The sequence below is a fragment of the Columba livia genome, chromosome 8 (genome assembly GCF_036013475.1).
Source record: "Columba livia isolate bColLiv1 breed racing homer chromosome 8, bColLiv1.pat.W.v2, whole genome shotgun sequence".
In the NCBI taxonomy this organism is placed as follows: domain Eukaryota; kingdom Metazoa; phylum Chordata; class Aves; order Columbiformes; family Columbidae; genus Columba; species Columba livia.
In genome coordinates, this window is record NC_088609.1 from 13,702,023 (window position 1) to 13,723,926 (window position 21,904).

Below are 21,904 nucleotides of genomic sequence, written 5' to 3' on the forward strand. Positions count from 1 at the left end.
GAATGCAGTCTCATAACCCAGTACTGTTAGAGCCTTCCTGCTTGATCCTAAGCAAGGCAAAGCTTTTGCTCCATTGAGAAATCAGCCTTGCATGTCTTTGCCTCAACTCTCTCTGCAACAGAGATAATTCTTGCTCCAATTCAGCTGTTGACAGACAGACAGAGCAGAAGAGCAAGCTGAGCTCTGACCCACTTGCAAAGGGTAACTGGATTGGTTTCACCATGCAGAGAAGCCTGACCAAAGCCTTTGGCTTTATCTCACTTGCTGGAGGCGGCTATCTCCACCCCAGCACTTTCCTTTATTGCTTTGACATTGGGGGACTCTGCAGAATCAGTGGTCCTTCTTCACACCAACACCCTGCTGGCACTGCAGCATGCACCTTCTTTGATCCAGGTAGTTTTGAACACAAGCAAAACATCCAGATGGTTTGGAGATGAAAGCAGTAGAGATTTTGTAGACAGAGACCACGATAGCAAAAGAGCAGAGCAACACTCTGCTGAAGTTCAACAGCCCTCAGTAAAACAACAGGCCTTGAGGGACCTCAAGAAACCACAAACCAGAGACAGCTCCACAAATCCTGGGATCACTTCAGCAACAGCTAAACCCCAGGAAATGCTGGACTTTGACAAAACACCTTCCCTCAGCCGCAGCAGCTCCCTAAGCAGTGCCTACAACACGGCAAGACCCAAGTTCTCATGCACATACCCGTGGGCTTGCTTGTATGGCCACCCTCAGCTTGCTCTGCCTTGACCAGGGACTGCTGTGTTGCAGTGCTCGGCCACCTGACTAATCAAAGAACCCTTCCTTCATTAGTAGCTCAAAATCTTGCTATAAATCTCCCCATAGGGCTCACTCTTGGGTGACAGTGTTTGAGAACAAAGAGCCTCATTCATCAGAAAAGCCTTTGGAGTTCACTTTTTAATTTTTTTACATTACTCTTAAGGGGGTGTGTGTGTGCGAGTTTTATGGGCAAAGCACACAGATAGCCCAGAAGGGACACCCTGCTCTGGAACTCGTTATAACCACGTCCCCTTGGGCATGGCTGCTGTGCAGCAAGTGGGAAGGCCTCTCCTCTCTCAGCTATACTGAAAACAAATGTACGGCAGAAAACAATCCAACTCCAGAGCTTTCCCATAGTTAATTGCCAGGATTATTACGGTATCTAGCTCAGTAAAAGACTTGCAGTTTCCATTCTTTTTTTCCTCCCACCCAGTCCTTTGTATTTTTAAGACCACTTATGTCACACACACACACGCAAAACTCCCGCACGAAAAGGGAGCCACATCAAACACATCACAAATAAGCAGCCTCCATCTCTTCCAAGCCCTCATTCCTTCTCTCTATGTGCTGTAAATTAGTATGCAAATTATGTAAATTAGAAGCACGTGCAGAGTGGAAGTCATTCCCCTGGCACTGGTTGCAGGCCCTGCATAAGCTCTGCAGACTTCAGAGCGGTATCAAGACCAAGGACGTCTCTGGGTGAAGCATTGCATCTGTCAGAGCAGCTCCTGAACCAGCATGGGGGGCACAGAGAGGACACCCGGAGCAGCTCTCTGCAGATGTACAAGATGCAAGAAGTGTCACTGCTTTTCCTGCTCAGCCCAACTGTATCAAACAGATCTTTGCTGAGCACCGTATGGATCCAGCTTGAGGCAACTGGACTCATGCAAGAAGCTGGAGAAGGACTGCATCTCTTATTTGGACACTGTCTGGGACATTGGGATGGTGTTAGTGCTGCATTTTGCAGCTACAGGAAAAACCCTGCAGATGTTACAATAGGACAAGGGGTGATGGCTTCAAACTAAAAGAGGAAAGATTCAAACTATAGATAAGGAAGGAATTTTTTACACTGGGGGTGGTGAAACACTGGCCCAGGTTGCCCAGGGAGGCAGTGGATGAACCATCCTTGGAGACATCCCAGACCAGGCTGGACAGGGCTTTGAGCAACCTGAGCTGGTGAAGATGTTCCTGCTCATGGCGGGGGTGGCAATGGATGAGCTTGGAAGGTCCCTTCCAACCCAAACTATTCTGTGATTCTATGACCACTCAACAACACTGATGCTTTCCCCTGCTCATCCTGAGTTGTGCTTGCTCCCATGGGAGAGCACCCTGTCCCACTTGGCAATGACACAGTCCCCATGGAGTTCTGTGTGTTGTTCCAGCACTGCTGCCTCTCCCCCAGCCACAGAGCAGAGCTGTGTAAAACATGCAGACGTTTTCATCACTTAACTTATGGCTGCCCTGAGGGAATCTGCATAAGATTACCCACTGCTCTTTAAATCAGTCCCAGAACAACCTTTTCCAGCCACTGGCAAACAAAAGCTTTTCCAGCAGAGTTGCAGTCTTCTTTTCTCTGTAAGAAACCCCCTTTTTCAGACGAGCTCAGCTGTTACACTTGGGTATTAGCTGGTGGAAACACACACAAATATCTGTGATACCACTGAAATAAATGGAAAAAACTGCTGTTAAATTCAAGGAGAGAGGAACAGAATTTTACACCCATGCTTTCCCAGGAAGATAAAAGAAAAAACAAAGGAAAAGTTCTGTTGAATCCTAACTTTAGTCCACACTGAAGTAAAGCTTGACAGCTCTCATATCCCCTGTGCACGACATGTAAATCCTACAGGAGCGTGCTGCTGCTCCACCATGATGCAAGAGCCGTAAGGATGCGATCTGCACTAGGCTGAGCCTTCAACCTGCTCCTCCCATGTTCAAGCTGGCCTGTCACTGTATGCACTGGTGCTGCAGAGATGTAAACATGGTATAAGCTGGCCACAGGCAAAGCCTGGCTTTGTATAACACCTGCAATGCTAAAGGAAGTGTGGGACAGGTAGACACAACATCTAACAAGCATATTTCTCAGGGAATGGGGTATTTTTAGACCTTTATTCTCCTGCCAAAATAATTCAGCCACTGACATCTGAGTGGGTTTTATAAGGTGAGGCTATGCTGTGTTTCCCTTTGGTTTGATGAGGACCAGGAGGTCTGCTATTCTGCTCCCAGTTTGCACCCATTATCACCAGTCCAGAGGCTCTCAGGCAATTAAGACTAAGTGTTCCCCAGAAGCAACACCCGTTAGAGACCTGCTTGCTCTGTCCTCCCTCCATCCAATTCTCTCACCCATAACTGCAGCTTCACACCAGCAAGTAAATCAGAAATGCCAGTACCACACGAGACAGGATGTTCCTGCAGGTAGGTGATTGCTATGAACAGGCAGCATTTTGTGGCTCTGTCGGAGTGATATCTGTTCATGTCAGCCAAACAGATTGTTCTTTCCACCAGGATAGACAGGTGGATTTTAGGCAAAGCCAGCATAACAGCTCTGCTGCCAGCTCTCAGTCCAGCTGCACAACCACCTTCAGACATCTGACGTGATCCCACATACCGGAGCTTTTAAATCTTCCCTTGGCACCAGCTGGGGCTTACGAACATCTGAGGCTCATGAGGATGCCCAGCATGACTGTGCACCAGAGCAAGGCCAAGCCACCACTGTCCTTTACATGGGGACAATCCTGGGGACACCTCTAGTCATGGAGACCTCTGCATCTTAGAAAACTAGCTCCATCTGAATGGATATAGCAATGCAGTCAGAGGAGACATATCAGTCAGGGCTCTGAGATAAGAAGCTGTCCCAACACAGCCAGTTGTTGGATCTGCTACACATTGATATTTCTACACAAATAGACTTTGGAGGCTGCTCACATCAGCATTTAGATGGAGGAAATCCCAGCCACCAGCCCACCAGGATCAGTGGAATAATTAATAAAGAATAATTTCCCACCCTTCCAAATCCTCTCTCCAAAGTGGAAGGATTTCTCAGAAGCCAAACTGCTCCAGCAGGAAATGGCACATTTAGCACTTCTTTCACAGCTCGCTTTTCACCACATTTCCTCTGTGCCCTCTGCTATCTCTGTGAGCAGATCTCTTGATCTTTAAGAAGAACACGATGCATTTGTTCAAAAGCAGCCTGGAGCCAGGTGCCCTCTTGCACCTCCTGCCTGGCCACAACCACATCTCTCCACATCCACTCTACAAATCACAGCGGCACCAGATCAAGCCTTTAGCTGTGTTATTTCTTGAGGTTCTCAGTCAGAATCAGCTTTAGATAACAATCCAGAAAAACAATTCTTCTCCATATATTCAATAAAATCTGTTGTTTCCTTCAGAAGAATACACGCTGCACCATGTTATTATACAGGCACAAGAGGAAATCACTCTTTGGATTGTGAAAGTCAATATTAATGGGCTCAGACTGTGACAAAGGGCATGATCATTTTGCAGTTGAGTTACTTGCTCTTGATTCTATTTTCCTGGCAAATTGTGATTTCTAATAAATTGCAATAATTTTGAGTTTACATTATGACTCACAGAAGATTATGTTGGGCAGTAATGACATTCCCGAAGTGGAGGGTCTCCCCAGTGAAATATCCGGCATATGGAAACAATTCAATATTTACAGATTCGGATGAAACCTACATATTAATGATGAAGAAACCATATTTTGATAAGATAATAGGCACTAGTGCAATCCAACAGACTTATTACTTAAAGGGAAGAAAAGCTGAAGCTCCTAGCATCTCCTAGGAAGTCAGTCTTCACCCAGCACTTATTGAAGCCAATAGATTGAGTTGTCCAGGCTTCACAGGGGTTGAAAATCAGTCTTTCAATTTCTCTGCAACAGGAATGTGTTCTGGGTCATCTTGCTCCATCCCAGAACACTTTATCCTAAAATAATATTCCATCCTCCTGCTTATTATATGCTGAATTCTGTTTATTTCTTTATTTCCTCTAATATCTAACTCTCCCTCAGTGTCTCATTTTGAAGCCTCCAGAGCAGCTGAAGTGGGAATTTTAATTTTATTGTTCTGTTAGTCAATCTTTTTTTTTTTTTTTCTTTAAAGCCTGTTTACACAGAGCAGCCTTCCTCCCTGACCCCCTCTGGTTTGTCTTTTGCTTCTCAGGCATTTCCTAGCTGCTATGCTTCAGCTCCACCTTGTCATGTAAATCCAATTTAATTTGCACAGTTCTGCTTGACTAGGGCTGTTTTCTAATAAATTCAAGCTCCATGAAAAATTCCAACCAGGTGATACACTCAGAGGCAGCAGCTCCTAACGCAATACGTGGTAGGGATCTTCAAAACACACTCTAAGAGGAGGCAGGTGGCTTTCAGGGCCGATTGGCCTTTTACTTCTAATACTGACTTTTAATTACCAACAGCTAAAGCTTGTTTTGCTATATGATCCATTGCTGCCTCAAAATCCATTTTGTCCTGGGGTTATTGACACAGTTGGAAAACTTACTGTGTTTACTTTTTTTGAGAAAACAGTTTACTTTTCGTGCATTAATTTTAAACCAAGACTGTGTCAATGTTCATACTGCAAGCTCTAATTCTGTCCATCACTAGGTTTTGGAATTCCTCACCCCTGTCCTTAGTAGGGAGTTGCCTTCAGAAACACCCCAGTGCAGAGATGACAGCATGAAGGAAACAAGGATGAAGGATAAATTTTATTTTATGGTTTTACTACTTGTGTTTCTCAATGGGTGAACTTTTCTGAATACTCAATAGACTAGAGAGCAAAAATCCTCTTTGCAAAAGGATGATTGAGTCTATAAGCCCCAGTACAACGCCCTGAGTTAGCACCAAGCAGGATCTGAACTGGGTGGTAATGGAAATATTAATAATAAGTGAGCGCTGTGCGCTGCCCAGGAAAATCAGAGTCCAAAAAATCACTTTCTGCTATAAGCAGAGTCTGGGAGGCTTCAGAGCAGGGCTTACAAAAGGAAAAGGCCATTTGCTTCTTGCCTCGCATTTCACTGCGGGTCGGTGTCCCCCCACAAAAACCATTTTCAGCTGCAGGCTGAGCCCCAGGGCAGGTTTGGCATCACACTTGTGACCACCGAGCAACCGCTTCTGCACCTCGCCTCCAAACCGGGTTTGATCCCCTGTGAAATACCTCCAAAAATAGCAGCATTACATACCTTAGGTACAAGAGGCCAGCTTGAGGTTTAGATGGCATTTCACCTACTCTCCTGTGCAAAAAAACCTCCAAAAAAACCCTCCCAAAAATCCACAAAAAAAAAAAATCCACAGCTTTTGTTCCACTTGGTCAATAAACAACCAAAATGCTCCTCTAACAGCTTTGCAAATAAATACACGGCATCACCACAGTTCAGGTGATTTATTGGCACTTAACATTATGAGGGTGACAAAAAGCACTGCAATAGTTAAGTTCTACGGTCATGGCCATTATAAACATTTTTTTTAAAGGGGTTTATTACAGAGTTGTAAAAGTAAGCTCTAGGCTAGAAGTTGGCATGCGAGTTCTGTCTACCTTTGAAGTATTTATTGACATTAGAAATTTGGGAGAGGAAAAAAAATCAATTTGGAAACTATGGTTTCATCAGACTTTGAATAGCAAGCATAAAAAGGCAAGCAGATAAGAAACGGGGGAAGGAAGAGAGGGAGCGGTACTGTTAAGATGAATAATATTCAGTAAATTATTTGCCAGGGAGATTTTTTTTTTTTTGGTTCACCTTTTTCCATCCATGAGTGACTCACAAAGCAGTAGTTTCTACAAAGTTTCCCCGTCTCTCAAAATATTTGCCGAGCCATTTCCATGCAGTTATTGGTGTGTAATTTACAGCTTTTCACAGCAGGGAAGGCGAGTGGCCCTGGGGTAGGGCACACCATGAGTGCTGCTGGGAAAGCTGCAGCCTCCGCCTGCCTTCCTGCTCCCACCGGAGGAGAAGGAGGAATTTGTCTCCAAATGGTTCAGCCCTGCCAGGTTACACATTGGCAAGAGCAAGGGGTAAATCCCACCTGGCCCCATTCTCCAGCCTGTGAGCTTCAGAAGTCTGGTCCAGGCCGGAGGGGGCTGCTTTTCCATTCCTACAAGTTCTCGACAAATGCAGGTACCTCTCAGATTTCAAATCCAGAAGGGACCATTGTAAGCTTCCTATGCAAGAAAGGCCATTCCTTTTGTGTTTGGTTTTTTGTTGTTGTTGTTTGTTTTGTTTTTTATTTGTTTGGTGTTTGTTTTTTTATTTGTTTTTTGTTTTTTGTTTGTTTTGGTGTTTTGGTTAAATAAATTTGTTTAAATGTCACCACACCATTGCTCCCGCTCATCGCTCTACCACGAACAGGGCACCTTGGAACATCCCTGGGAAGACCTGTGGCTCAGTGGTACCTTCAAAGTCCATTACAGAAAAGGTCAGCATGGAGAATATTTCGGAATGGGTTTACTACCCAGGAGGACAGTAAAGGAATGTTAACTTCTCCATTAGCACCACCCACGGTTGCACTCTGACCATGTTTTAGCTCGGCATCCCATTTTGGTGGCTCGTACGTGCCCAACTGCACTTGGTGCATCACTAAGCGCTGGATCCACAAAGCCCAGTTCAGAGACAAGAAGCTTTCTTCATTAACTGTCCCACTCCTCCAGGACAAACCTCACAATGAAACCAACTTGCATGGGAGAAACCACATGGAAAATTGGTTTGGAACATCTCAAACAAAACCAGTAAGTTTGGTGAAGATGAACCATGCATTGTGCAGGCAGTGCAGAGGAGACACCTTGATTTACACCAGCTGGCAGCCTGGCCCTACAGCCCGGGAAGCTGATGCTATTTTTGTCTGGCCTTTCACAGCCACATTCACCACCAAAATCCTCCCACATGCTGAATTATGGGCTGGATGGATGAGGCCAGCTTGGAGCATATGTTTATCTAATTTGCTTCCACATGTTTTTAAACATTTCACATGTAGGAAAACGATAAAAGCAAGAAGATTAAACATGGATGTCCAAAGTCTAATTGACATCCCCACTGGTAAGCTGGGTGTGTTTTATCTTTAAAACAGAGTGACACCAGCTTCCTTTGTAACACGCCTGAGTCCCAGGGGGAAACAATCAGAAATAACATATTGATGTCATTAAGAATCATTTATTATTACTATCACTGTTACAAAACGTGGGTGAATCAATTCAGTAAAACCAACACAACCTCTGTGAATCAGTAAAACCCTATTTTAAGGTCTTGAATAAGACTTTGATGGGACTGAGTGTAAAAACCTATATATGAGTGAGATGCAATTAAGGAATTTTGACAAGGGCATTTGATCAACCCAAAAAACCCATGCATCAAGCTGTCATCATCACCAAATGTGCATGCCTCAGACTTTCCAGTTCAGCAAGGTTACAGAACATTAGGGCTTTTTATATATTTAAAAGTGTGAGTTAAAATATAATTATAATATAAAATTTTTATAAAATAAAAAGCTTATGTTTTATAAGCTTGCCACAGTGGAAAATTTGAGGCATGATAATCTTCTCTGTAGCAGTCTCCATATTATGGTTCCAAGTTCCTCACACCTTGTAATATAATTAAGCGTCCTCCTGAACACTTTGTTGCACTTGATTTTTGCAGACTATCATCAGAGAATGGCTGATCGGGCTCTGCTGTCTCCAACCATCCCAACATTTGGTATCTTATAAATAAGATGGCTCTGAGATCCAGTATGAGAAGTGAGCTCTAGGGGTAGCTTTGGCTCTATAAACCTCACTGCATACAGAAAAAGAGAGAGAAGGGACAGAAATATTTTCTTCCCAGATGCAAATGTGCAGGCAGGTGCCAAAGGCTTCTAACTACATAACTTGATTTGGCCTGGTGACAAAATAAACCCCTGCGTAGGAAGATACAGTAGTTCTAAGCAATAGGTTAGGGGTTTCAGTTCAAGCAAGGCCTAAATAAGTTCTTTATCAGAAGCAACAGCATTAATATATATATATTCTTTAATAAAATGTTAGCCCTGAGGTCATGTGTCTGAACTGTTTTATTTTTCTTATGTTCTAACAGTGCTTTCAGATGTTCACATCCTGCAGCTGCAGCTCCCATGTAAGCACGGTCCCTGCTGCCAATCCTGTGGCATAGGGATATTAGCACCTCATGGCCACTTGTTGCAAATTGGCTCAAAGACTTGAGCATCTTGGAACAGCTGGGCTGAAGAGGTTAGTGAAATGAGTGCACCTCCTGATAATTACAAGAAACTGGACATGGCACAGATTGTTTGGTTGACTGACTGCAAGAAGCATGCACATCAAAAATCTCTCCAGTTATGAGCATGAGGCTTGACTAAAGATGCATAGAAGATGTTTGGAGTATGGATGTGATAATTCTGCACCGTAAGGACACCTCACCCTCTCTATTTGTTGTCTTTCTCTTCGTGGTTGTGTGAGCTGAATTACCCAAGCAGAGCAGAGTTGCCTCTCAGGACTCATGATCTACAGCCATGATGAAATCAGGTCTGGAATTCTCAGGAACTGTATGGGCCATTATGTTGACCTGGGAACCAAGGGATGAAGTGGAGAAGAGGACAGAAAGGTTGTGCTGTCCTGCCCAGATCATGAAGAGACTAAATGGGTCTGATTGTGGAGGCAGGGAACATGTCCCAGTCCTGGTTCCCAGCTAAAATCCTGCACATACGCTGACTCTGTGCCATTCCTCCATAGGGTTTGGTTTTCTTTGTAAGGAGATCAAAGCAGAGCTACAAGAGGCTCCATTATGCTCCAACTTCTGGATGACGTCCTGTGCTCTTCATTGGCTGTACACCTTCTTGATTCAGCACCAAGTGTTCCCAAAACAGGAGGGACAAGGGTAAGGACCATCCGTATTGCATCTCTTGGGACAACTCACAAAGGGTGGACAACCCAGCTAACCCAGCTGCAGGTGGCTGGGTGAAATGGGGTGGACCACGACAACTTAGGATGTATAAAAATAATCTGTAGCATGTCCAGAGCTGATTCTTTAAGTGTTAGGGAGGGCCATGAGGAGTGATATTTAGATTTTGGAAGACTGAGTGGAACGTTCCAATTCTTCCCAAAATATACAGTGGAAATTGTTGGGCTCGGAGAGGAGGACTTCAGCCAGGGCAGCAAGAGAAACAGCAGCGAGTCTTAGTGCCGGCAGCACTCAAGAAGTTGAGAGCTGACTCAGAAAGAAAATTACCTTTCATGCTGCCGATCGTAATGTCCTCACCTGGCCTTTGTTAATGCATTTCACTAGTGCACGGAAAGCCAAACCCCCAGCTATGGGTCAAGCCAAAGAGAATCAGCTTGAATGTGAGGCAACTGGCAACAGAAAAATTTCTCCAGATGCTTAGTGTGGGCCAGAGGTGAGATGGTCTGTGATTATTATTGCAGGCTGGGAGGTGTGGTGTGCTTGGCAGCTGCTCTTTCCATCTGCTTGCATGGGCTGGGTGGGGGAAACCACAGAGAGGGATTGAACCAGGCCACTGGCTCCAACCACCAATGGGCCTGTTGAGGACAGCTGCCTTCTGAATAGATGAACCTCCATGGGGCAATCTTTCCTGGCTCTTTGTCCCTTTGCACGGGAGGTCACCACGTATTGACAAAGGATTTCTCGGAAGGACATCACAGCACCAAGAACCACAGGACAGAACTGTTTCTTTTTCCTTGCCTGCTTATTCTGTTTCATCTAAACCATCACATGGAGTTACTTAGTGTTTTGTTCAAAAACTTGGAGAAAAGACAGTAAACTGCTTCCAGGTTGGACTGCAGTTGACTGGGCACCTCTGTAGGGTCTATACACATTTCAGGCTTCACCATAAAACAATTAGCCACTAATAATCAGCATTTTATTCCAGCTAAACTAACAAAGACATTACGATTGGCATCTCATCAAGGTGCCACCAGTTTCCTGGGCTCGCCAGGACACCAAGGAAGACAAAACCCCTCCTCAGGTCAACATCAACACATATAAGACCACTGGCATGAGACTACATGAGTTATTCCTGCAATTTGTGGGAATTTAATCCAGGCATCAGCCAGAAGACCAGCTGCTTTTTTCCCTTTGGCCTTTCCCATACATAAATACGGGTTAGCAAGAGGAATTGCAGACAAATTATTACAAAGGGTGCATTGTGTCTGGGGACGTGTCCCACAGTACCACCCTTCTCATCAAATCAGCTGAAGCGGGACCAGAGTTGATTTTAAAGCTACGAGTCCAAATTCCCTTCTGTGGTGGGCTGACCCCGGCTAGATGCTGGATGCTCACCAAAGCCGCTCCATCACCCCCCTCCTCAGCTGGATAGGGGCAAGAAAATATAATGAAAGGCTCATGGGTAGAGGTAAGGACAGGGAGAGATCATTCACCAATTACTACCACAGGCAGAACCCACTGCCCATACATTACCAAAACCTTGCCACGCAAACCCAACACACCTCCCACAGCAACCGGTCATCAAAGGAAAGACAGAGTCAGTGTGTCCAGGGAGCACAGCTGAGCCCCACTGTGTGGGCATCATCATGGGCTTGCTCCAAGGAGATGCGGTGGCGATGCTGTTTATGAAATGAGCACTGACTTTTCCCCACCCTCACTGTTCAATTTTACTGTTTTTGATCATCAGGCAGGAAAGCATAAATAAAATATGCTTAATGTCACAGTCATTTTTCAAGCAGGAAGTGACACTGGTCAACACCCAGCCATTAATTTGACACGAGGTAGTAAAATAATTTGATTCTGCTGGCAGAATTTTCTAGGAATTAACCAGCCTTAAGATTTATGGACAACATATTGCTTTCACTGTAAAGACTGGTATAAAAAACATGGAGCATCATCATTACTTATTGTAAAAGGATTTTTTGACTATGGAAACAGTCACCTAGGAAACCTTTGCTTTTCTGTAACCCCTCTCCAGTTTTACTTTAATTAAAAAAAAAAAAAAATGGCACAGAAAGGTATTTTAGGAGAAGCCGATGTATTAAGAGGCATAGACAAATGGATTTTTTTCCAGTGGTGTGTGAACTTTACTTGCAAAGAAAGAACAAGCACATGTGCTACAGCCAGAGATGGTGGCCATAGCTCAAGTCTCGAAGAGTTTGCTTTTGTCTAGTTATTTGACAAACCTGAGGTGGCCATGAAGGTCTTTGGGCCTGATCAACACCTTCAGCCAGGTCAGGGAAAAAGAAAAACTGACAAGGCTGTAGCCCACTTGTCGTAGCCACATGCCCCAACCCAGCCTCACCCTTAGCACTACCACCACAGGCCCGGGAAGGACTCTGGTGGACTTGGACTCTGGATTGTAACGTCCTGGTCCCACTCTGCAAAACTTAATTAACACACACAATATCACTTCAGTTAAGCAAAGCATTTACATGCATTAGGACTCTCTCCCCAGGCCCATCTTCGCAGCTCACACTCTGAATCGTAGGCGTCTTAGAATAACAAATGTGGTTGTGTGCACGAAGCGGGAGCGTGCGGAGGGGAACTTTGCCAAGCAGCGACGGTCTGCGCCTCTCCTTGCAGCCCCAGCTGGCAGGAGCGGGGCTGTGATATCCCCCACCCTCCTGCCGGCCACCGCCAGGAAGTTTTCCCTCCAGCTGGGGGGAAAACGGAGGGTGGGCGGAAGCATGTGGAGATCCTTATCACGCTGCAGTCAATAACACCACATCAAGCAGCATGCCTGATGGATTATACCACCCTCTTGAGGTGAGCCAACTGACCCAAGCCTGTGCTTACACTACTGCCTTCCTCCTTCATATGCAGCCGCTGCCTTACTCAAACACTCAGTATTCACCCTCATTTTCCCAGTGCTATTTAAAATGCTGCAGGGAGGTCTTCCCAGCACCTCCACACAGGAGCAAAATCTGAATGCTTGTGTGACCCACCACCCCAAGAGGTGACCAAAGTTTAATGATCAGCAGATGAAGGATGATGCTAGATTAAGAGTCCCTGGGAAGGGATGAGCTGCTAGAAAAGGATGGCAGATCCCAGGACAGCCATCCTTGCTCCTTTGGGTCATGTCCCACTGCCAGATGTAGCCAGCTGTGAGCCACCCTCAGCACAAGGAGCACCACAACCAAGGCATCCAAATTTGATCACCAAACTAATAAAGTGAGAGCCGATGTTCATTATTATGGACATAGTTGTGCATTAACAGGCTCAGGTGGCTCCTGGCTTACATCCCGTCACCTTGGAGCAAGGTGGAGCTGGTCCTGGTCTGCAGACAGGGCCGAAAACCTATGGCTGTTCTCACGTCTGCGTTGCCTCTGTGACGCCTCGGCTGGAATTCCTGCACGCACCAACCCACGGCAAGAGGGCCTCTGCACCAAGGAGATTTATATGCTTGACAGCAGGAGATTTTGGGGGAGCAGATGTAGACAGAAAAGGTCATGCAAGGTCACACTGGAAATGCATAGCAGAAGCAAGAACTTGCCTGGTTGAACTAAATGCTTGCTCAATGGCAAAACCACAAGACCATCCTTCCTCTTAAAAGACTTTTCCATGCCCTAACAAGTCTGGTGAGGAACTTTATGACATGTGTGCACCCTTGCCTGAGCAAGGACCTCATGATTTGGCTGAACGCCACAAAAAAGATGTCCAAAAGTTATGAAAATAAAGGTATTTATCTTCATTGTTAGAAACAGAGACTGAGCCTTTTATATCTCTCTCTTGGAGGATTAAGCTCATAGATTTACAAAGAACTGGTTGATTACCAAAATAAATACATCACCATGCCAATTTATAGGACACAAATGTAGGAAACCCATCCAACCAAATCAGGCAAAGTGTAATTCATGTGAGAGCCCTCAGCATGTGCAAAGGACGCAGAGCATGTGGAACAAAGTACATAGGGAAAACATGCGAGAAACCTCTATCTGCGGGAACAATTCCCAGTGCAGCATACAATGGAGCTATAAAATAAATGGCTTGGCTCTCCACTGGAAGCAAAGCCCAACTGTTCTGAATGAGAAGGAGGATCATGTATCTTTATAATGAGAATTCAGTCATTTTTAAACGTTGGCTTTGCTCATATCACCACCAAATCTGTCTGCAGAGCTGACAGGCTGCAGACTTCATTTGGATTTCGAACTGTGATTACACATGGCAGTGATGGATACCACAGGGTTTTCGGGGGCTTAGGGTTTAGGGCTGGCTTTTGTTTTTCAGTTGTTTGGGGCTTGAGATTGAGGGGGCTGCTGGGGTATTTTTAGTGTCACTGTCCAATGAGGCTTAAAGAGCTCTCTCCTCATTTTAATAGTTCTGATAATGCACAGAGATGAAAGCAGACCCTGCACAAGTTGTTCTTTATATTGGCAAAGCTGCCCCTTTCCATGATGAAACCCAAGATCTGTTTCTGCTTTCAGTGCTCCATGAGATGGAGCAGAACATGTTTACTGATGCTGAACACACCATTGCCCTCAGAGACGTAAGCATCCCCCTTTGCAGCAAAGGTGCTCCTCAGAGCACTAAAACATCTGTTTGCTCAGTGAAAATAATGACCCCACAACCACACTAATGTTCAGGAGCGTGGCACATTCAGGAGCTAAGGGAACTTTCCCTTCTTGTTTCTTACAGGGAAGAATCATTTTCTATAGCCAACAGCACACAGAGGAGTGACACATCTTGTAATCAGATTAACTCCTTTCACAGCTCAATCTGAACAAACAGTTATGCTGGACATCCACCTCAGATCACAGGGCTTCAGACAAACATCACACGTTATGGTGGGATGAAAAGCAAGAGACTCTACAGTCGCACAGTGCAGCCATGTCCAAGGCTTTATTAGTAAACTTTAAACTCAGTTTCTCCAAATCTTTGTTCGTACCATTAAGACTAAAGAACAGAAGGTTGTCTGATTACTGCTGTGGAAACCAAGCAAATGCTATGATCCCTAGGGACCACAACTTGGTCTCCAACAGGAAAAAAACAGGTGGCATATTTCAATTTCTACAAGGCTCCCATTCATACATCTTGGGGAGAACATCCCTGCATTTGACATGAGACATTTGGAAAGCAGCAACCCACATATTAGCCTGACATGGGGCACTGTTAGGCAGACTGGAGTTGGGGCATGTGTGAGAAAGACGTGTTTGACCTGACCACCATGCACTGGAGACAAGTTAAATGCATCCAAATCCACAAACCGATGATGTGCATCAAGTTCACAGCTTGTTCTTTGCAAGTGGATGTGAAGGAGCTCAGAGAACTAGTTCAGTTCAGTTGTCAAGAACTAATATGCTCAGCTGAGCTGATCGGACATGCCCACAGCATGTCTCAGCAAAGAGGATCTCTCCTGTACTTCAGAGTGTCATGTAGTCCAAGGCACCAACTCTGCACAGGAGCTGGATAACACCTTGGGCTCCAGGCTGCTGTGGCCTTCAGAGCAGCAGTACATGCCCAAGTAGTGACAAAGCAGATCAGGAACATCTAGACCACACCACAGTCCTTGCAGTGATGGGAACACATGGAGACAGGGGTGTCAAACTCATTTTCACCAGGGGCCACATCAGCCTCGTGGTTGCCTTCAAAGGGCCAAATGTGATTTTAGAACTGTATAAATGTAACTGCTCCTGCATACAGTCCTAAAATTACATTCAGTCCTTCAAAGGCAACTGTGAGGCTGATGTGTCCCCTGGTGAAAACAAGTTTGACAGCCCTGCACTAAAAATGCTGTTTGTTCTTCACATGGGGGTGGAAGGCTGCATACGATGCTTCTGAGACTCCCATCCCAACAGTGAATATCATCCTACCACTAAACTGATAGAAAATCTGAAGGCAATAAGGATAAGTCCACGCTTCAAAACAGACTGAAGCACAGATTCCCCAAAGTTAACCCGAAAGTTCAGCAGCAGCAGCGATATGTTGCTCCCAGTACCCCAGCTGCTGTGGCACAGACTGGCTGCAAGTGTTTTACAAAGGAAAGTGCACAGCAAAGCCAAGCAGAGCTCTGTCTCTCCTCAGCAGAATGCCAGCCCCTCCAGTCCAGCACTCCTCCCTCAGCTTCCTCCATCTGTGCACAGGCCTGGAGGCCAAAACGAGAGGAGCCTTCCCAGTTGCAGCTTTTGGAGCAGGCCAAAGTCTCTGTATGTTGTGAGCTGTGAAATATATGAACTCCCAGGCTTTACACAAGCCTCACTCTTCTGTGCAATATCATATGGCTTTCGGATTTGTCTGCCCCGTCCACCTCTCCCATGTGTTTCTGATAATTGCTTACACATGGAGGGGTTTCTCTTGGTTGCCCTTAGAAGGGACCTGCTGTTGTTTCCCTTTCTTAGATGAGGCTATGGACATACACATCATTTTTATTGGTGTATTTTATTGCCCCTGCTTTACAACCCACACCGTCAGTCCCCCCAGCCTTCTCTTTCAGTCCGCTGTTTGCTGTTGCCTCTCTGTTAGGTCTCCTCATTCCCCATCTTTCTCAGTCGAAATGTTAACAGGGCCCCCTAATTAAGAGAATGCCTTATAAATCTCTCCGCATCCAAATAAGATCCAGAGCCTGGCGGGGGAGACATAATCTAGAGACAGTGGGTAGGTCTGGCATTCCTCATGTTGCACACAGGATTTCTTTAGCATCGCTCTTCTTGGCACGTGAGCTTGGGTCTCAGCACCAGCAGCATGCTTATGCCAAGATCCGAGCTCACATGCCCGCTGCTTGCATCAAGCACCTAGGAAAGATGGACTCAACACCACTCACTTAACCCCAAACCTTGGTTATACAAAGCAAAGGCCCAAAATGGGACACTGACCCTGTGAGGAGAGGCAGTGATCTCATCTAGGGCTCCTTTGCAGGACCCTGTGGTGTGGCAGACGAGGTGAGTAGCAATATCTCCCTCAAAAAAGCTGGGGATTAGTGCTCTCTCATAGACACGGCCAACAGACCCTTGGGTCAGGAGGTGAGCCGCATTCAGAGGTTCTTCTGTCTCTGTCAGAGCACATCCTGGAGAACAGGAGGCTGAGGGGAGACCTTATCGATGTCTACAACTGCCTGAAAGGAGGTTGTAGCATGGAGGGTGTTGGTCTCTTCTCCCAAGTGGCAAGTGACAGGACAAGAGAAAATGGCCTCAAGTTGCACCAGGGGAGGTTTAGGTTGGATATTATGAAAAAATTCTTCCTGTAAAGAGTTGTCAGGCATTGGAACAGGCTGCCCAGGGCAGTGGTGGAGTCACCATCCCTGGAGGGGTTTAAAAGACATGTAGATTAGGTAGCATATGGTTTAGTGTCAGTGTTAATGATTGGATTCAATGATCTTGAGGGTCTCTTCCAACCAAAATGAGTCTATGATTCTGTCCTAACCTTAACCCCCCCGAACCAACCAAAAAGCCAGAATGGAGGTTTCTGCTATGATATCCTGCCTGGATATGGCTTTGTGCCCAGTTTCACACTGACTGGTGTGAGGCAGCTCCCAGCTCAGCACACCCATCCCATACCTTGCCCATCACCCAGGCCCCCATGGAAGCACCTAAGAGGCTTGCCCTGATTTAGGGCTCCTGGGCTGCTCCTTGCTCTTTCCACTGATGCCATGTGAGCACAGAGAACACAGGTCTTAACCCAGGCAATATCACCCTGCTGAGACAGCAGCCTGTGACTTACATACTGCACCACCTAAATTACACATCTAAAGCAGAAGGCCTGAATACAGCCCTCAAAACTCACACTAACACCAAGTACCACACTGAGAACCTGTTCCTTGTGCAAGAGTAGCACTGCATGCAATATAACTCTAAAAGCACAAAGCATAATAGTGGCTTGAGACATTAAAAAAACCCACTGCACTAAATCATCAGGTTATTTTTGTCCGTGCTTGCCCACAGTCCTGACTTTTGATCAATACTGTGCCTGCCCAGGGACTTAAGCTCAGCCTCCAGTGGTGTCTCTGCATCACACTCGCACACAATAATTTCCTTGGTGTTCACATAGCTGGAAATGCAGTCAGTGCCAGAATTCCCCGATACCAAATCCCTCCTTGGGCTAGTGCCTAGTGCTCTGAAAAGACCGTCAACATCTGGAAGCAGTGATTCTGCACATCTGTGAGACCCTCAGAATTACAGGATGGAGAGAGAACTACCTACAGGATTACTTTCGTTGATAATTAAATCCCAAATAGCAGGACAATAGATGTAATCATCTCTCCTAACACCACAATATTTGAACTATCACATGACCTGTATGTGATGCTGCTGCTGTAAACAGACCTTGGGGTAGAAATATATGAAAGTTTTGCTTGCACTTGTAACAGAAGTGCAGCTGGGGAGGCTAAGCAGGTAGGATAAATCTGAAGAAAACATCTCTAATTATCAGGGGACTGACTTTAAACCTCTTATTCATCCTGAGTAGTAATAAAGCAGATCATTGCACCAGTTATCAGCATGATTCAGGGTAGTGGATCCAGGCTTTAATCACAACCAGGACCTCTAGGACCAAACCAGGGTCACATAAAGCTTCTGCAGACTTCCCACAAATTTGAGAAAGCCACTTACCCCTCAGGCTTCTCAAGACATGGCATTTCTACTATCTACAGCAAGACACCTTCATGCTTCTAACGTACTGTTTTTCTGGATGCCTGGTACGGAGGAGCACAGAACAACAGTTTGTGGCTTTAGTTGGGTTGGGAACATTCGTTGTTCATCATCTTGACTTAATTTAAAACACAACATACAAGATACCTTGCTCCAAACCATGTGATGCTATATCTTTAGAGCATATTCTTTAAGTCATTGGAGTCCTGCTTTCCTGGCAGTGGGGTCATATTTAGCAGAACCAAAGAAAAAAAAAAAAGGTCAAGATGCTCTGTGAGCCTCCTCTGCTCTTCACCCATCAGCATCACCCAGCCCATACCACGGCAGGGGGCCTCTGCTCAATATCGCACCCCATACTGCAGCTTAAGTCTGGCCCAGACGGAATTTTGTAGACACATCCACACACACATTAGAGGTGTCCGAGTCAAGGAAAACTTTAAAAATTACATAGTTTAGTTGCTGGCTTTGTGTACAAACACCACCTGTTGGCTCAAGGACTACAAAAATTCAAAGAGGAATTCTTTAATATCTGTATGTTTTCCTATTCTATTATAGTTGCCTTCTTTATGCAAAATTCAGCCCTTCATAGCCAAGATCAGAGATCTTGATCACCTCAGCTACCACAGGAGCTTGGAGAAATGTTTCCCCATGGTGACTCTGAACAGAAAAGACATCCAGACCAACAAAACACTGTTGATATAGGCTATAAGAGCAGCAGAAGCCACCTGTACACACTGGAAGAGTCATCCTGCTGGACGTGATTTACACACTACAGGCCGACAACAATTTGCACAAAGAACAGCGCTTGCAACCGTAACATGAAACGCGAGGTAATGAGGCTTTCTGACACGTATCTCTTTGATCCGAGACCTCGGCTCATTCCAGTTATTTTCTAAGTCATCACAGATAAATGCTGTTGTGTATTTTCAATGACCTCAATCAAAAACTTTCCCAAAATCAGAAGCTTACAGGACCACAGTGCAGTAGCCTTCAGAAGTACATTTTGGATGGGGTGGGGCAGATTTTTGTTCTTTTTGCTAGTGAATAAACCCATTATGTGGACAACCAGTAATGAAATGAGGAGAGATCCGAGTTCAAAACAAGGTTTTTGTTTTGCTGTAAATCCTATTTATGGTCTAGGGTGCAGCTGATACGCCGTTAGCTTTTATTTCATTGATAATTCTGTGATTGTAGTTGAAACCTTGCAATTTAATGAGCTGATGTTATTACTCATACTGTGTGGCCATCTGGAACCAGTTTGGTCAGAGAGCCCAAAGCACCAAAAGCCACCTGTAATGCATTAAGCCTCAGCCCAGTACCAGCTCCATGGATTTGAAAAGCCAGGCCTGCATAAATACTAACCTGTGAGAATGTAATTGGAGAAGTGATATTTAAGAACTTATAGTTTGCCAGAAAGGCTCATTCTCAGGGGAATGCATGCAGAGGCTTAAAGTTTAAAGCCAAGCGGTTTTTAGTTTCAACATTGTGAATAAAAAAAAAAAAAATCATTGCATATGGATGTTGTTGGACTGTCCAAACCGCTAGGTCTGTCCAAACAGGCCAAACTATGCCAGAGCTTTTCAAAAGCAAGACTCCCTCCTAGCACCTGAGCCTCATGTTACATATGCTGCTTATTACTGAGGTACCATCTCAAGACATTGCTCCAAAGGGACCAAAGAAATAAGGGGTAAACGTTTCATAATGCTTTACAGTCACAAAGAACATGCAGCTGCCACAACCACACACACAAAAAAATCACTAGAGAGATCTCATGGACACAACAGATAACAACCAATGATTTGGAAAGGCCCAAAACAGCATCTAAACATCCCCAAAAAACATTCTACTGAGTATTGTGATCAGATACAAGCTACCTGTGGACCAAAAAAAAAAAAGAGGCAGAGCAACTGCCTTACCTGAAAGTCCCTGTGGTGTCCTGAACAGCCCCCTCCTTGGTGAACTTCTCCTGGGACAGCACGTGAGCTGGAGCTGCTGATGGCTCTGGGACTGGTGCAGCAAAATGGGAGGCTCTCTTGGCAGAGACATAAATTAACATGGTTACCCTCTGCTCATTAGCCAATTTACATCAGCTGGGAGTGTGAGTCACTACTCACATTTCAGAGATTTGGGTAACATACAATTCAAGTAAAATACATTCTTCTTCTTTTGGTGTTTCAAACTCCTTTTGGTGTTTCAATGGTTAAAAATATGCTGGGAATTGTTTAAATGTTATCTAAAACCCATAGTTCAGTTAAAGACACACAAAGCTCTGATGCTTCAAGGTAGGAGTGTAAATCCAAACAAACAGAGATACCTCAGCCCTTGCAAGGGTTTTAATTTATTTTCTTCCTGTTTGTCCTGCACAAGGGGCCTTTACAGAACAAATATAAACATTTGTTTTTTCATACACATTTTATTCTTCTACCAAACTAACAGTAGGCAGACATTCAGTCAAATCTCTGTACTGCTCCTCTTTATTCAACCACAGATATTTCCTAGCGTAACTTCCCCAATCACAAGCCTTCGGAGCAGGAAACCAAAGCCAGAAAGAAGCACATTCTGTGCTCAGCAATAGTTATGACATAGTCCAGAGAGCCAGCCAGAATGGAGAATTTTCCTTTCTCCTCCAGCCCCAGATCTGTAAGAATTGTGAGAATTTGTGAAAGAAAAAGCATCCCTTGCTCTTCCCAGGTGGTACTCCTGTAATGCACAGACACTTCTTCAGAAACACTCCATAGATGAGTGGACAATGGCTTCACTGGAAGAAGAGAGAAGACTAAATGCTCTTACTTTTGATGGCCTCCCTCATTCCCACATGATGGAGTTATTCTCCATTGAGCTCCAAGACCTCCCCAGACCACACTTAGACTTGGAGGCTGGTAAAACGTGTGGAGTCCAAACTTCCTCCTCAAGGGCGTCAGCTGCAACAATGGGCCACCTAGTTGAAAGTGCTTAGTCCCACGGATTTCTACCTGAAGCTTTCTGAAAATAAGAGTGGAGCTCCAAAGTTATCCAGAACATCTAGTTTATGAAGCTGCCTTTATCTGAGATATTTGGAAATCACTTCTAACGTGGAACTGAAACGGTCGAATGTTTCTGTACAAGCAGTTACCATTTCTTTGTGATGTCTCAGTAGCACGGTGACTCCCACATCTGAACGGAGTTGGGGTAGACCTTGATGTGGCGAAGACATGTGTGCTGCAACAGACAGTGCCCACAGGGAATCCTCTTCTCTCTGGTAAATACAGGCCTGTTGGAAGACACAACTGGATGCATGAGCATTTTGTCTTAGAGGAGAGCCTGTAAATGTTTCATGAGGTTCATGTAAGAACATAAACATCGCATTTGTGTGAAAATCACATTTTGTTCAGCATCATGTGCTTTTTACCCACTCAAGATACATTGCCAAGGGCTCAGCATGGCCAGCACTGTCCAAAGCTCAACTATCACTGTCTTGCCTGGAACTAGTTTGTGTTTTATTTATTATTTTTAATGTACTTTGGTGACAGGAATGAATCCATTTTAGATGGAGGCTGGAAGGACCTTTATTTTTTTTTTTTTACCCTGGATAATCCTGAAATACTTTG

The 21,904-nt window shown here is 45.0% G+C and overlaps 1 protein-coding gene across 25 annotated transcripts in view; it reads right to left on the bottom strand.

Annotated features, from left to right (window-relative positions):
- LOC110363002 (uncharacterized) overlaps nucleotides 1–21,904 on the bottom strand; it is a 339,437-nt gene that overhangs the window by 98,714 nt on the left and 218,819 nt on the right. For 14 of the 25 annotated variants that reach the window (XR_010474068.1, XR_010474067.1, XR_010474064.1 and 11 more), the window contains one exon: nucleotides 20,234–21,567. The exons of 3 other annotated variants lie outside the window; for them this stretch is intronic. Coding sequence is in view for 10 of the 22 variants with exons in the window: in XM_065071015.1 (XP_064927087.1) it covers nucleotides 21,447–21,567 (121 nt within the window). In the remaining 12 variants the exon portion in view is untranslated. The remainder of the gene's footprint in view (nucleotides 1–20,233; nucleotides 21,568–21,904) is intronic. 8 more of the 25 variants (XM_065071029.1, XM_065071028.1, XM_065071026.1 and 5 more) reach the window with 1 other exon arrangement.